Genomic DNA, 15,056 nt, shown 5'->3' with positions numbered 1-15,056 from the left:
TCCCCCATTTCAGTGACACCGTGACGGCCTAACAGGTGGTACAGCCCACTCTCAGTGCCGCCGCCAAGAGCCAGGCTGCTGGCAGGTAGGTGTTAAGGGCACAGGAAGGGCCTGAGATGAGGACAGGCTTGTGAAACGGCCGACGCGGGACCGCTCTATTCTGTAAGACCCAACACGGAGACCCCGGCCCCTTCGGGAAAGCCTGACTCCTTCCCTGCCCACACGCACGCCACGGCTCTGAACAACAGGGAGGAACTGCAGACCAAAGCAACCTGCCCATGTGCTAGTGTTGTAAACATTTATTTAAAAAATACTACGGAGGAGAGACGTGGATTCAAAAAACAGAGTCACATACAGAAACAAAATGTATTGGACTGAAAAAAAAAAAAAAAGACACCATAGGCATTCCGGAAGGGAGGACGGTGGAAAACTATTTACACATCATTTATAAAAGAGCAAGTCTATAAAAAGAGTGTAATACCAAAGTATAAATGCAAAATATAGTGGCACATCATGTGAACAGGAAGAGACCAGTACCTCACAGAAACAGGCAGCGGAGGGAACCTGGGTGGGCTTTGTTCTGCTTTGTCTGCAAGGCCACTGGCGGTGCCCTGGCGCCTCCCTCGGTCTGTGTAGCACAGCAGTCTGGGGGGCAAAGAGGTGACGTGCTGTGAAAACAGCGTAAAACGACTCAGAGGACACCACCTCTACCAGAGAAATAAAATACAAATTTAGGTGATGAGCGTAAAAATCGGGCCTGTGCAGGTCACGGGCCCTGGGAGCCCTGGGGAGCGGAAGGTGGTTTCCTCCTGGTTTCTCCAGGGGGCGCTCCTGAGCGCGCCGAGGCCCAGACAGGTGCCCGTCGGCCTGCTCTTCAGCAGCCGCTCTAGGTCAAGGTCAAGGACACTGGGCTCCTCCTGCCCTACGAGCCTGGTCCTGGACAGCCTGGGGGAGATTACGCTGCTCTCTGAGACCCTTTCTGGGGGTTCATTTGTTTGTGATTTTCTTCATCCCTGATGAGCCCAACCGAAACATTAGGTTAAGTGTTGCTCGTGGTAATTAAATAAGACATGTGCCCGTCAGGGTGCAGCCAGCGCTGGCTGGGCTTCGGTGCTCCAGTCCCTTTCCTCCTCTGCGTGCACTGGCGCCCAATGGCAGCTCCTTCTGGATCGGAGGCAGCTGTGCTGAGGGCCGAGTTCTGAAAGGCTTCAAGAACTCCAGAAAGCTGAAGACTGGCTTGTCACCAGGGAAGGAGCCCTGCAAGCATCTACTTTGCCTTAGAGGAGGACAACAGAGCGGAAAGAGGTCAATCGGAAAGCGAGAGCAAGCGCCTCTCCAGGGCACCTGGAGATTCGGAAGGAAGGTAACCCTGCGCTCACCGCAGACCGGCCCAGCCCTGGGCTATCTCAGCAGCAGCTGCTCACCCACCGCCACCCCTCCCGCCTCTGGAGCCCCCCTACGCTGACCAGCGACCCTGCTACCCTTAAGACTCAAGCTTTCTATCCAGGATTAGCAGTGCATGTCACAAGAGAGCCGGGAACTGGGCTCTAAGGACACGGAGAGAGTGGGTGACAAGGGGCCTCTCCCACATCACGGGCCTCCTCGGCTTCCCCACCTGTCCCGGGACCCAGAGGCTGGCTGGTTTTAGCACCCTGTTTTACCCCCCAAATCAAGAGCTGTCCTTCACGTGAGGAAATGGTGAGGGCACCAGCCCGCGGCAGCAGTGGAGGGGAGGGTGGCCAGCTGGTAGCACTTCCCAAGATGCAGTTCTGCAAACGTGTCTTCGGCACAGGAGGCACGAGGAAGGTGAGTGCACAACCTCTCTGCGCAGGGTGAGTGGAGGCGACCGTTCCCAAGGCCTTGGTGACACAGCTCCCACGCAGGGTACTCGTTCTTGGGGTGAAATGGAGGCGAAGGCATAGCCAGGGGAGGTCCTCCAGAAAGATGAAAAGGAAGTGCTCATCCGCCTTCCCACCTGCCCCCAAGAGCTTAGTTTTGAAGCACGATGTGGGAAAGACGCTGGCGTGCAGTCCATAGAGCAGGAACTCCACAGATAGAACTCGGACAGATGGCTCAGGGAGCCCGGGCTGAGGAGAAGGCAAGCGCAGGAGAACGGCGGGGCCAGGACGTAGGTAGTAGGGCTGCACTCCACGGCGGCCTCGGCCCTGCCCAGCGCAGAGCTCCTGGGCCAAGGTCCCAGCTCGCCGGTCCCGTCTCAGCCACCGTCACGGGCACGGGGGGAGCCCTCACGCGCTGCAGGCTCCCGACGCCCGGCTTCTGCTACCTCTGCACGATGTCACTGATCTCTTTCACGGAGCTGAGGAGTTTGCTGAAGTCCTGGGTGGCCGCCGGGCCGCTCCCTGCCGTCGCCGGGCAGATCTGAAGCTCCCGAAGATTGTTCTCCAGTTTGTTGATGGCCTCGCGGAAGGCGAATTTGTTCCTCATTTGCTGGATGGAGTCCACGTAGCTCACGCAGAACGTGTAGAGGTTTTTGCCGGCTTCCAGCACGGCGCTGTGGCTGGCCATCTGCTCAGAGTTCTTGGAGACGGCCAGGCACAGGGCCTCGGCGCCGCCCAGGACCACGCCCCTGGTGATGGTGCCACTGGCAATCCGCTCCGGAGGCTGGCGGGTTTTCCGAAGAGACACGCGGGTCGATATGAGAGGGATGAAGGCGGTGGAGGACGGCTGGTCCCCTGCCAGGGCAGAGGATGCTGACGGCAGCGCGGAGGGAGCAGGGGCTGGGCTGGTCGGGGTCCCCGCGGGCTTGGCGGACGACTGGGGCTTTGGCATGGACGGGAGAGCGGGCTTTTTGACGCCCTCTCCCAGCTGGCTGGGTTTGGCAGCGTCACTGTTCACGGCATCCACAACCAGAGCCATGGGTTTTGCTTTCCCACTGGCACCCATCTCCCCGGCTGCTTCCTGGCTCGGGCTCTGGGAGGCCTTCCCGGCTTTCCCCACGGAGGCTGGAGGAGGGGGCGGCGGGGCAGGTTTGAGCTTGGACAATTTCCCCTTGTCTCTCCCTGGGGACTCGGAGGAGGCCTTGTGCCTCCTCACTCTGGACTCCTCGGCAGGGGCCTTGCTGGTCCCTCCAGAAGCACCTGGCCCCGCCCTGCCGGTGGGGGGCACCGGCTCAGCAGGCGTCCCCAAGGCACTGGACTTCCCAGCCTCGTCCTTGTGGGGAAGGCTGGAGGAAGGCGCGACCACAACCTGTCTACGGAGGAGTTTTGGGGTCAGGCTGGGAGGGCTGGAGCCCGGGCTGGACTCGGCCGTGTCTTTGAAGACCTCGTCGGCCGCTTCCTCGGTCTTCTTCACCAGCCTGGGTGGGGGAGTGCCTGTGCCTCTGGTCACCTGGTCAGACCTGTTCTCACTTGCCCGCTTCCGAGGCAGAGCTGGCTTCTCACTCTTGTGCCCTCCAAATGTGGACGAGTCAAACTGTCTTCCCGTGGACTGCAGATCCCGAGGCAGCGTGACCGAGCGCCACTCGGTGTCCTTGGCCCCGTGGGGCACGCAGGAGGCGGAGCAGGAGCGCAGGAAGCGCTTGCTGGAGCTGCCGCCGCTCTCCTCCTCGCCGGCCGCCAAGCGGCTGCTGGTCAGCGTGCTGGACTTTTTCCACAGGTGGGGAGACCGGAAGCCTGCACCCCCCGACTCCCGGAAGGCTCCATTGGGGACGCCAGCCCCGCTGCTGGGCTTCAGGGACTTGGCTGGCTCGGCTGCGTCCGCGGGCGCGAGCGCCAGCGCCCCGTTGCTGATGTCTCGGCCTTCTTCCTCCGGGGCCCCCTTGCGCTCCGGCTGGCCGTCCATCTCCCGGAAGGAGCTGCTGCGTTTGGGAGGGGTTGGGGCTGTTTTCTTCTTCTTCTTGATCAAGGCACTGAACAAGTTGGTCTTCTTGTCTTTGGGGAGGAGGCGCTCGTCTTCGTTTAGGCCGCCATCCTGAGGGCCTCGTTCTTTTCGAGGGAGCAATGGAGACACGGCAGGCTCGTGGTCCAGAGGATCTGAAACACACGGGGAAGAGTTTAGTGACTCCAGGCCAAAGGTGACTGAGCGAGCGGGGAACCCGCCTGGATCGGCCGGGGGCCCGGGCACTGGGCTCTGACAGGCCTGCGTGCGCTCCCGCTGCCAGCCACCGGGGCGAGTTAGTTCTCTCTGCTCATCCCCGGCTTTCCCATCTATAACACGGAGGACATTAAACCTACCCACAGCGCTGCTGTGAGGATGTAATGCGATAACGAACGTGGAGCAACCACAGCTCTTGGCACGAAATTTCTCAGTAACTGTTGTCACTGTTGTTGGTATTATTATTAGGAAAAGCTTAGGTCTCTCTCCTTGAAGACAGCACAGCAAAAAGCGGGGACACCCCCAGTCCCCTCATCTCTTTGCTGGTTTCCTTTAAAGTAGCAGAGTCCCCTCAACACCACTATCTGGAGAGTAAAAAGCACGACAAGGCCAAGCCCAGGGTCAGAACCTGTGCCTCTCGGACCAGTCAGCCGCTTGAGGCTCCCACGAGGACGGTCAGGAGGGAAGGGGCCACGTACCACACGGTGCAGCGACAATGGGCCATTATGCTTGGGAAACAAGATGGGTGACCTTTTAAAATTTTTAAATGGGCATTCTTTAAATATGAATAATAGCTCCTAAGAAATCTTTCTGCTGTTGCCAAGCTCCCCGCGAGTGAATGACAGAACTCTCCCTCCGAGGGCGGCTGCGAGCACGGTTGCCGTCAGCGCCCTGGAACTCAAAGCTGAGGTAGCGGGGGCCTTTGTGAGAACACCAGGAGGCACACAGGGCTTCCGAATCAGGGGAAGCCAAGGACCTCCCCAAACCTTCATCCAGCGGAAGAAGGTGAAGAAAGTGAAACTCTAATGAATTATGCACAGCTCTATTTCAGGGCTGAACAGCTAATTGACACTCCTGGCTCACCATGAGATTACGTATCAAAATACCCGTCAGATGAATACTGATGGGCATAAATGAACACAATTGCTTATCAGTGGGCTTTTATAAGCTGCAAGTTTTCATAGCAGCCTCTCCTCCCCACACTGTTCCACGACCTGAAATCAGGGCCACTAACAGAAGGACGCGGGGTCCAGATTCTGGATAGTCTACATGCCATCAAAGCGGGGTGAGCTAGGTGAGCTAGACGGTCTGAGGGCGCGCCAAGAACGCACTCGAATTTAGGTTCATTTCTTATGCAAACCTTTCAAGTGTATACTTTTGCTATATTTTATAGTATACATGTCTGTGCAGTAGTACATACACATACCTATGTATAACACCTGCACGCTCAACTGTTTTTTTTCCACATCTTTATTGGAGTATAATTGCTTTACAATGGTGTGTTAGTTTCTGCTTTACAACAAAGTGAATCAGTTATACATACGTCCCCATCTCTCTTCCCTCTTGTGTCTCCCTCCCTCCCATCCTCAACTTTTTAAAATTAATATGGGTACATGATGAAAAAAATTGGGAATCATGGGGTCCACAGATTCCGGCTTTGTCCTGCCCCTTCCCATTCACCCAGCGTGTGACCCATCAGAGCATCACCCAGATGCTGGGCCTGCCTCAGACACCTCCATTCAGTTGGTCTGCTGTAGAACCGAGGCTTCTGTATCTTTTCTTTTTCTTTTTTTTTTGTTGGGGGAACTGCTAAGTCAGAACAGTCTCACTTAGAGTCAAGCCCGGCACATGGGAAGCACTGGATCAGTGTTTGCTAATGTGACCCCCGATAGCACCTTTAGAGCCCTTTTTCACCACTCCCACCGCCCTCGCTAGTCTAGGGAAGAGCCCACGAGGGGACACCAGCTCTCCAGCTCTCCGCAGGTGTCTCCTGGCTCCGTGGGTGCCAGGGAGTGTCTCGTATCAGCGCTTTCACAACGAGCTGCTCTGCGTTTGGTTCAATATTTTATCATTGCTGTATCTGCCGCAAGAGCAAGCACAAACGCTGCAAATGATACACGAAAAGGTGGGTTTGTTCTCAGTAGGTTTCATAAGCACCACTGCCTATGCCAATGGCTCCTAAATGACGGGGCAGGGGCTTGCTGCAGGAAAAGGAGAACCTTCCTCTTTTCGAAGCTGGACCACTAACACGGGGTTTGCCTGTCTTTCTGCGCAGTTTCCACTCACTGCTTCCCATCTGCCTGCACTGGCCCTGAGGGCCGACTCCCCCAGGCCTCAGGCGGGTGCGGGTGGTGAGGACGTACCAGTCTCTCCTGGGCCCTTGGAGTGGGGCGTCTCGGGCACGTCGGGGGCGTCTTTGTGTTCGGCAGCTCTCCTGGAGGTTCTCGTCTTGGTGGGCAGCTCTGGGGCCTGCAGCAGAGTACCTGCAACCCCTCGCATGCCTTTCTTCCCCAATTCCTTTTCCACTTCTAAGAACCACCAAAAAAATCAACAACAAAACCAGCAGTCATCAGTAACGACGTCATTTTGGTATGTTGGTTTTCTTTTTCTTTTTAAGACAAGAGTAGTCATCTATACACAGTTACAGAAAAGAGATACACATCCTGAGGAAACAGTACTTGAGTAGTTTTCAGAACCCTGGCTGCAAGAGACAGAGGGCCACCCCCCGCCCAGCCTTCTGGTCTCAGGTAAGCTGCTGGCCCACGCACTCCAGCAGGAAGTGGACTGAAGGACTGGGCTGGGTCCCACACGGCCGTCCCTCCCATCCCAACCTCTCTCCCCACTGCAGGCACCCTAAGGACCAGCACTTTACCATCTGATATGCTGGATTCCTGGAACATTGTTTCAAAGGCTTGGTGGATTTCAGCGAAGGAGGGCCGGTCAGAGGGGTTCCACTGCCAACCTGGACAGATGAGAACCAAGTCAGACTACCCATGAGGCCTTGCTAACAAGCAGGGGATGAGAAATTCTCAAGGAAAAGTCTGGAAATTAAAGCAGCATTCCAATCCTGCTAACCATCTTTTGCTATGACAAGTTAAAGTGACAAAGGCCATTGTGCCCTGTTGCAGACATTAAGCATTTGGGAAGACTTTAGATACTGGCAGGAATATGGATTATAAAATCCCAGGGATACGCTGACAGCAACAACTACACTTACAAATATATTCTTCCCAAACTGCCTCCAGCAAATGCAGAAAATTACTCAACCAAGTAGCCTGCTTCCTATCTCACCCTTACGTCATGGTTATCGAAGTCCGAATTCCTCATCAGTAAAGACGTGCTAATTAAAACAAGTTGAAAATGAGGATTAAGGACTGACTGATAAGCCCAGTGTAGGTGAGGACGTAGGGTCCCTCTCACATGTTTCTGGTGAGAATATAAATTCATATAAACTTTTGGGGAAAACAATTTGAGAAAATCTATCAAAACTTAAAATGCACATGGCTCTGAACCAACAGTCCAACTTCCCTAAGTACTAGCATAACGCACAGGGGTATGTATGTGTGAGGGCGCTGGTTCCTGCCTTGTTCATAACGGCAAAAGACAAACAAATGTCCATCAGAAGAGGACTGGATGAATGAATAAATCATGTAATAGACGCCAGGCAGCTACATAAGGAAAGACACGAGGCGAGAAAGTGGGAGAGAGAGCGAGAGAAAGAAAGAGCACAAGCTCTGAATTACGGACACGGAAAGACACGCCTGTTACACTGCTAAGTGCAAAAAAAAAAAAAGTTGAAGGAATAAATTTTTATACATATATATAAAAACACGAGTGGATAAAAGTCACCTGGAATATTTGCCTACTATACCAGAAATTTGTATTTATTAATAAGAAACCCAGGTTTGGTATCTATCAATCTCATTTTTGCATTAAAAACAAAAAACACTCACACATAAAATACTATGGGTAAATAAAGGCATACTGAAAAAGTGAAAAAAAAACAGGTAGCAAACTGTTACATTAGTTGCTTCTGAAGAAGGGGAATGAAGAGAGGAAATGGAATACTTCGATTTTTTTTACTTTACATATATCCTCCTGCCCTGGGTATATGTAAAGTGCCCACAGAGACTTCTAGAACTGGCGGGGGAAGGCTCACATGCTCGCATGAGTTCGTAGACCTTCTCTGGGCAGCCTTCCGGGCGCTCCATGCGGTAGTCTTTCTCTAGGAGTTCATACACCTGGGACAAGTCAATTCCTGGGTAAGGTGACATGCCGTAGGTAGCAATTTCCCAAAGCAAGACTCCAAATGCTAAAAGAAAAAAGAAACAGCAGGATCGTTCGAGATGTGTAAGATTTAACTACACTGCATTTAAAACTGGTGAACTGTGCAGCAGACATCAGAAGTTACACCCTCAGAAGCAGGTCAGACACTGACATTCTACCCGGCTCTTAATTACCAACAGCCCCGGATAGAACAGCTCAGAATGAGGCTTTCCATTTACTCACTCCCACCGACTAAAACAGAAGGAGAGAAGAGGCCTGGGTTGCTCAGCCGCTCCAGGGTCTTTTAGGGAGTCTAGCCATCTTGTTGGGAGATGTGGTGGAAGGAACGTAGGACTGGAATTGAGGAGGCCATGACTACTCATGGCTCTGTGAGCAACTAGTCATGTGCCTAAGACAGGCCACCTCTCCTTTCTGGGCACATGAGATTATCTCTAAGGGCCCTTCCAACTCCAAAAATTTCATTAAAATCTTACAGAATCGTTGAAATTCCAGGTCCCATTTAGGAACCAGAACTCCTTGGAGAAACAGGTGATTCAGGTCTGGGGCAGAGAATGAACCTGGAATATTTTATCATTCCAGATAGCAGAGATGCTATAGAAGACTACAGGGTTTTGTCAAAAGGACCAGGAACAATTTGAAGTCCCCACTGGCCAAAGATGAGACAATCTGAACGTCAATTTAAAAAACAACTGCAGTGGATTAATCAATAATATACTCAAATATATTTAAATCCAAGAGCTTATAATAATATCACAAAAGAAAAACAACAAAAACCTGGTCACCGTTGGAGGGTATTAAGAAACCAATTTGTTATTGTGGAAACCGGTAAATAATGGCAAGGAAGCAAACATTTATCCTATCTTTCCTGTATGAACTGTACCTCTACTATAGCCAAACAGTAGGGGAGAAGAAGTTTCTTCTTAGTATTGAGCTAATAATAAATGCACAAGGAATGAGAATTATCATTTGGCAACCCCTAATAAATCAGTGGATCTAGACAAAGAGAGAAAACTAAGAATTATGGGCCTACTGATGACAATGTACACCCCTTCCTATGAAGTACTCTTACTAAAAGAAAAACAAGTCAAACTCGAATGTGATCAAGCTGTCTCGATCCCAATACCCATTATCTAGGGAGAGTGAAGACTGAAGAACATGATGGATCTCACCACAGGGGTACGGTGAGCAGAATCCAGAGTGTGGGAGACTTTAAAGGACAAATGACGGGATTTCTTCAACAAATAACTAGCAAGGGATGCAGAGGGATAAAGAAGGAATTTACACTGCAGAGGAGACCTAAGGGCCACTGTCGACTAATAGCACTGTGAGATTCCTATTTCCATCCCAATTTAAACATACTGTTTAAAAAAAAAAAAAAAAAAAAAAAAGGGCTTCCCTGGTGGCACAGCGGTTGAGAATCTGCCTGCCAATGCAGGGGACACGGGTTCGAGCCCTGGTCTGGGGAGATCCCACATGCCACGGAGCAACTAGGCCCGTGAGCCACAACTACTGAGCCTACGCACCTGGAGCCTGTGCTCCCAACAAGAGAGGCTGCGACAGTGAGAGGCCCGCGCACCGCGATGAAGAGTGGCCGCCGCTCACCGCAGCTAGAGAAAGCCCTCGCACAGAAACGAAGACCCAACACAGCCAAAAATAAATAAATTAATTTTTTAAAAAAAGAAAAAAAGCATGACTTTCATGATTTCATTGGAAATTTGAACACTGACTAGATATTTGATAATATTCAGAAATGAATCTCAACTTGTGGTTATACAAATAAAAACGTCATCTTTAAGAGACTTATATGAAATATTCATGGACAAGATATTATGCTGTCTGGGATCTGCTTTGAAATAACAAGGGTCGGGGGTAGTGGGCAGGTGTACAGGATGAGAGGCACCACAAGGCGATGACAGCAAAGCTGGGTGATGGGTGCCTGGGGCGCATTAGGTAACTCTGTCTTCTTTAGTGTATGCTTACAATTGGCACAATAAAAAGTTCTTTTCAAAAAAGTAAAAATAAAATACTGTCACACGAGGCTTCAGAGGGTAATATTCTACTTGAATCCCAAACCAAACTATACAGCATTCTCTCCACAGAGGAAGACTCTGGGTGCCTGCAGGGTGGGCCGGCTGCCCCTGCAAACCTAGGCAGCAAACTAAGAGTGAAGACATAAAGAGGGTGAGTGGGGGAAAAAAAGCTAATCTGAATTATTTTGGAAGAAAAAAGCTCACTTTTACTTCATTTTGGACAGAAAACAAGGGAGAAAAGACTTTAAAATGAAAAAGAAGTAAGGAAGAGAATTAAGTAGTGAAAAAGAAATGAAAGAGCAAGAAAGAGGAAGTGGAAAAGCAAGGAGAGAAAGGAAAACAGGGAAACAGCCCCACCCTGCACGGGCGAAACCGGAGCAGCAGCCCTTACCCCAGACATCCGACTTGATGGAGAACTTGTTGTAGGCCAGGCTTTCGGGTGCCGTCCACTTGATCGGGAACTTGGCCCCGGCGTGGGCTGTGTAGGTGTCCCCTGTCATTAACCTGCTCAGGCCGAAATCAGCCACCTTCACCAAGTGGTTTTCCCCTACCAGGCAGTTTCGGGCAGCAAGATCTCTGGGAAAGGAAACAGTTAATCTGTGAGAGTTTCCGGCTAGCTTTCCAGCTTCACGAGTCCACCACTGTTGTCTATACAGGTGCAACACCGACAATGGGAAAATGGGGTCCGGGCCCCCTGGGGAGCAGCGCCCGTCCCTCAGCACCCACCGCGCTCCCACGCGCAGAGGGTGGCACAGGGAGCAGCCTCCCTGGCCCCGTGACCTGGAGCAAGTTAATCACCCTCGGATGATATCGAGGATGATATCGCCTCGAAGGCGATAATGACAGCTCTTACTTCTTAGGGTGGTTGTGGGTGGTAGTGAATTAACAGGTAAAGCACTTCGAATGATGCCTGGAGAACTGTGTCATCTAAGCGTCTGTTCAGTTATTATTGCTCCGTGCCAGGCACGGGGCACAAACGCATAGGCCAGGCCTCGATCTCGAGAAACTTAAATCAGACTGAGCCTCGTTTGTCCTATTCAGACTTGATAGGACAAAATTTTAAAAAAGCCCACGACATCCTTTACCCAAATGTTATTTCCCACTGTCCTATTTCTTCCTGATGCTTATCCAAATGTGTCCTATAAATTCTCCCCTGTGTAATCAGCTTCCTCTCGCCTCCTGATTCTCCCTGGGAAGTAGGAGTCTAATCTTTGGTTCACGGACATTAACCATGAAATCGCAAGGCAAACTGGAATGAGGGATGAGAAGACGCACCAGCTTAACGCGATGGCGGCGTAAGATAGCCTGATCATCAGCGATCAGAGGGGAAGGAAATACAGGAGAGTTGGGGCTAATAGGATTTTGGTAAAGCACTTTAAGTTTGCTTGAACGAAGAGAGAACGAACCTAGCCGTGCAAGGCAAACCAGGAGTCAAGAAATCTCAGTCTGTAGCCTCAGAGGGTTCACTTTCTTGAGTGACAGGAGCATCTGAAGGAGGCTCTCGTGGAGCAGAGAAAATCCGTCTTACGAGGAACCGCCAGCATTTCACACATGCTACCCTTACTCCTCACTAGGAAGTCTCATGTACAGGTTTCATACTTGAGTTAATTGGGTAGGAAAGGTCACCACGGTGGCGGGGAGAACGTCTGTGTAAAAGACTCCGGCAAAGCCCATCAGGCTCTGTCCTGCAGAGGCCGTCACTTTGCTAGGACGCCATTTCCACCAGCAAAGAATGCAAAGACCAAGATAATTGTGGCACACTTGAAGGTCAAAACACTCCAGGCTTTAAAGCAGCAAAGACGCTTAATTCAGAACTACGTATACACAATTCTGACAGTAGAGGAAACATCCCTGAACCAGATGACAGCAAGTTAAGCGGAGAATGAAATGATAATAATGAAGAGAAGGAAAAACACGCAGCACAGAAACAAAACCCACGCACGGCTGTTACTGAGCGCTTGTGTAAAAGCAATGCCAACGGCTCCCAGGAAGAGGTCATAACTGATGAACCCCGGCCCTGGAGGAGCAATGAGCGCTCTATTCCAGAGGGAGCCGTGATGATTAGAAGGGGCGCCTTTTATAAACTTCATTCAATATTCCTCTTAGCCCAAAATGGTTCCGAAGTGAAATATTCAATACTTCTCAGGCTGGGGATGAAGCGCTCTGGCGGTCCAGGGGCCAGGCCGGGCTGAATTTAGTCCCGGATGCGCGCCCGAAGCCGGCGGCGTCAGGAACCTGGCGTCTGCCTTTGCTCCAAGGTCCGATGAGCTGCCAGCACTGAAGAGAGAGGCTGAGCCAGAAGACCTCGCGGGCTGGGGCTTTGCGTCGCAGGATGCCCGCGCCCCACGCGCGCCCCGCAGGCCCGCGGCGGGGGCAGCTTGGCCGGGCTCCTACCTGTGGATGAAGTTCTTCTTCTCCAGGTACTCCATGGCCGACGAGATCTGAGTGGCCATGTACAGCAGCACCACGGCGTTCACCTCTTGCCGGTTACACTCCCTCAGGTAATCCAGCAGGTTCCCATAGGTCATGAACTCAGTGATTATATAGAACGGGGGCTCCCGGGTGCAGACCCCTGCCAACAAGACAAGGCTTCAGTGTGCTGCCCTGCTCCCGACTGAACACATATCACAGAAGACGAGCCCTGAAGAACTAGGCTTCCGAAACGGATTCGGACTCTGCCCCTGAGTCCTGGGCCCAAGTTCTAAGATGGTTCCATGCACTGGTGGGTTGAGATTATGTTCCTGTGGGAGGGACGTGGCCCCACTCTTTCCTTCCTCTCAAGCCAATGAACTTCAACAGGAAGAGGCTGCCACTGAGTTCATAAACAAAGGCCGGGCCACATCAGACAAACTCAATCACTGTTAGTTTAACACCCACCGCCCACCCCCCCCCACCCCCCCAACCCCGCAATCGGATATGTCTACGTACAGAATCACTTCCGAGAAGGAACTCTTGAAATTCTTAGGTTTCAGATGCCAATTTGCATTTGACTGCTTTGGGTATCAATTTAAAGTAATAACGTTCTCCCTCGCTCGCATGGGCACACGGACGAACACACACACGCCCCCCTCCCACACAGGCCTCCTTTTACCAAGGGCTGGATGCTGGTGGGGGGCAGATGTACAAATCAGAAACCTCAATGCGGTGAGCCACCCACCTCTTCTCTAACAGCACCCGTGTCACCCCAGAGGGTTTAATTAAGAGGCCCTCTCTCCAGAGCTCCACGCACTCACCGAGTAACTGTACTAAATTGGGGTGCTTGATCTCTTTCATTACTGCCGCCTCTTTCAAGAACTCTTCCACCTCCATGGTATCCTCCTGCAGGAAAAAAAGAAGTGATGACATTATCTCAGCAAGGAAAGTGCTGAAGTGGGGAAGTACGACCTGAATGGTTAATACAGACAGGAGCTTCCACGAACCATCATCCCGGTCCACCAGTCTCAACCACGACATCGCTCTGGACAGGTTCCAAGGTGGCCCGATCATCACCCCCAACGGCACAAAGAATTTTCCACTTCGGTGCTGAGCTTTGGAACTCTCACCCTGAGCACCACGTCAAGGCTGGCTGTATATGCTGGGGACTTGCCCTGGTGGCTCTATGCAGACTATACTTGTTTCCATCACCCGTGGAGTTTGTGGGGAGCAAGGGAGGTGTGTACAGGCAAATACCACAAACTTGGTGCCCCTTCCCTAAGGAACAGCTGGCTTCCAAGGCCTCCCAAAATGCTTAATATATAAAAAAAGAAAAATCACTTGAAGAATCCGAAATGTACTTGATTTAAGAGAAGAGACCTTGGGGCTTCCCTGGTGGCGCAGTGGTTGAGAGTCCGCCTGCCGATGCAGGGGACGCGGGTTCGTGTCCCGGTCTGGGAAGATCCCACATGCCACGGAGTGGGTGAGCCCGTGAGCCATGGCCGCTGAGCCTGCGCGCCCAGAGCCTGTGCTCCCCAGCGGGAGAGGCCACAACAGTGAGAGGCCCGTGTACCGCAAAAAAAAAAAAAAAAAGAGAAGAGACCTTGATGACACAAAAAGATGTATAGCACTACTGAAGAACGATGCCTCAAGATATGGCAGAAAGAGAGGATGTTCAACTTCTTAAGAATGCGGTCTCATGGGGCTCTCAATGAAGCAATCACCACTACCTGTCAGGTCAATTACTCACAGATTCTAAAGTAATCTTCACTAGCAGCTCCCCTAACAACGGCTTCACAAGTATCATCAGTACACATCACGTTTTAGGCAAGTTCACAGTATTTAAATGCCAAGGGGAGACAAAGATATCAGCAAATGCCCAGAGCAAAGGCGATAATGTTTCTGCATTTCCTCACGTATCAGTCTTCGATAATGTTTCTGCATTTCCTCACGTATCAGTCTGGAGTGCTGTTGTCGGCTCTGTTTTCAGGAGCCTGGCTGTGGGTTTACGTCGGGTAAACCTCTTTTTGACTTAAAGAACCCGCTGTCCTCTCAACTGACCATCAGAGCAAGAAGCAGGTGGGTGATACGTGACACAGTCTGTTGCTATAAAAAACCAGCAAGGGAAGCAGGACCCCAGCCTCTACGTTTCAACATGGAGTCTGAGTGTGTCTGAAGAGCAGGCCTGCACGGGAGATGGGGAGAGAGCTACTTGGAAACTAGGTTCCCCAAGAGAAGCTTTATCAGCTGTACCTTAAGTGTGGAGCTGTATTTTCACCGTACCTGCCCCTTCGGGAAACAAAGCGCTAAAGTGTCCTACTCACTGCGGCTAGTCGGTTCCTACCTGGCACGTGGGGAAGGCTTCCAGAGGACGGGCCACCCTGTACTTAGTGCTGTCTTGCTTTGGTCAAGCGTGTTTACAAGCGAAGCGTGACCAGTGAGGAGATGTGTCAGCCCGCTATCGCTTAGCTTAGGGCTCGACGGGACTGAAAC

The 15,056-nt window shown here is 51.7% G+C and overlaps 1 protein-coding gene across 3 annotated transcripts in view; it reads right to left on the bottom strand.

The window, feature by feature from the left end:
* Positions 1–284: 284 nt before the first annotated feature.
* Positions 285–15,056, bottom strand: part of ABL1 (ABL proto-oncogene 1, non-receptor tyrosine kinase) — a 134,753-nt gene continuing 119,981 nt past the window's right edge. For 2 of the 3 annotated variants that reach the window (XM_004269088.3, XM_004269089.4), the window contains exons 5-11: positions 13,385–13,469; positions 12,546–12,723; positions 10,543–10,727; positions 7,994–8,146; positions 6,707–6,796; positions 6,198–6,362; positions 285–3,992 (exon numbers count right to left, since the gene is read on the bottom strand). In XM_004269088.3, the coding sequence (XP_004269136.1) occupies positions 2,281–3,992; positions 6,198–6,362; positions 6,707–6,796; positions 7,994–8,146; positions 10,543–10,727; positions 12,546–12,723; positions 13,385–13,469 (2,568 nt within the window). In that variant the 3' untranslated portion in view covers positions 285–2,280. Of the gene's footprint in view, positions 3,993–6,197; positions 6,466–6,706; positions 6,797–7,993; positions 8,147–10,542; positions 10,728–12,545; positions 12,724–13,384; positions 13,470–15,056 lie in introns of those variants that run through there. The other variant, XM_033426944.2, reaches the window with a different exon arrangement.

Source organism: Orcinus orca, chromosome 6 (genome assembly GCF_937001465.1).
Source record: "Orcinus orca chromosome 6, mOrcOrc1.1, whole genome shotgun sequence".
Classification (NCBI taxonomy): Eukaryota; Metazoa; Chordata; class Mammalia; order Artiodactyla; family Delphinidae; genus Orcinus; species Orcinus orca.
This window is presented reverse-complemented; position numbering and strand designations above follow the sequence as displayed.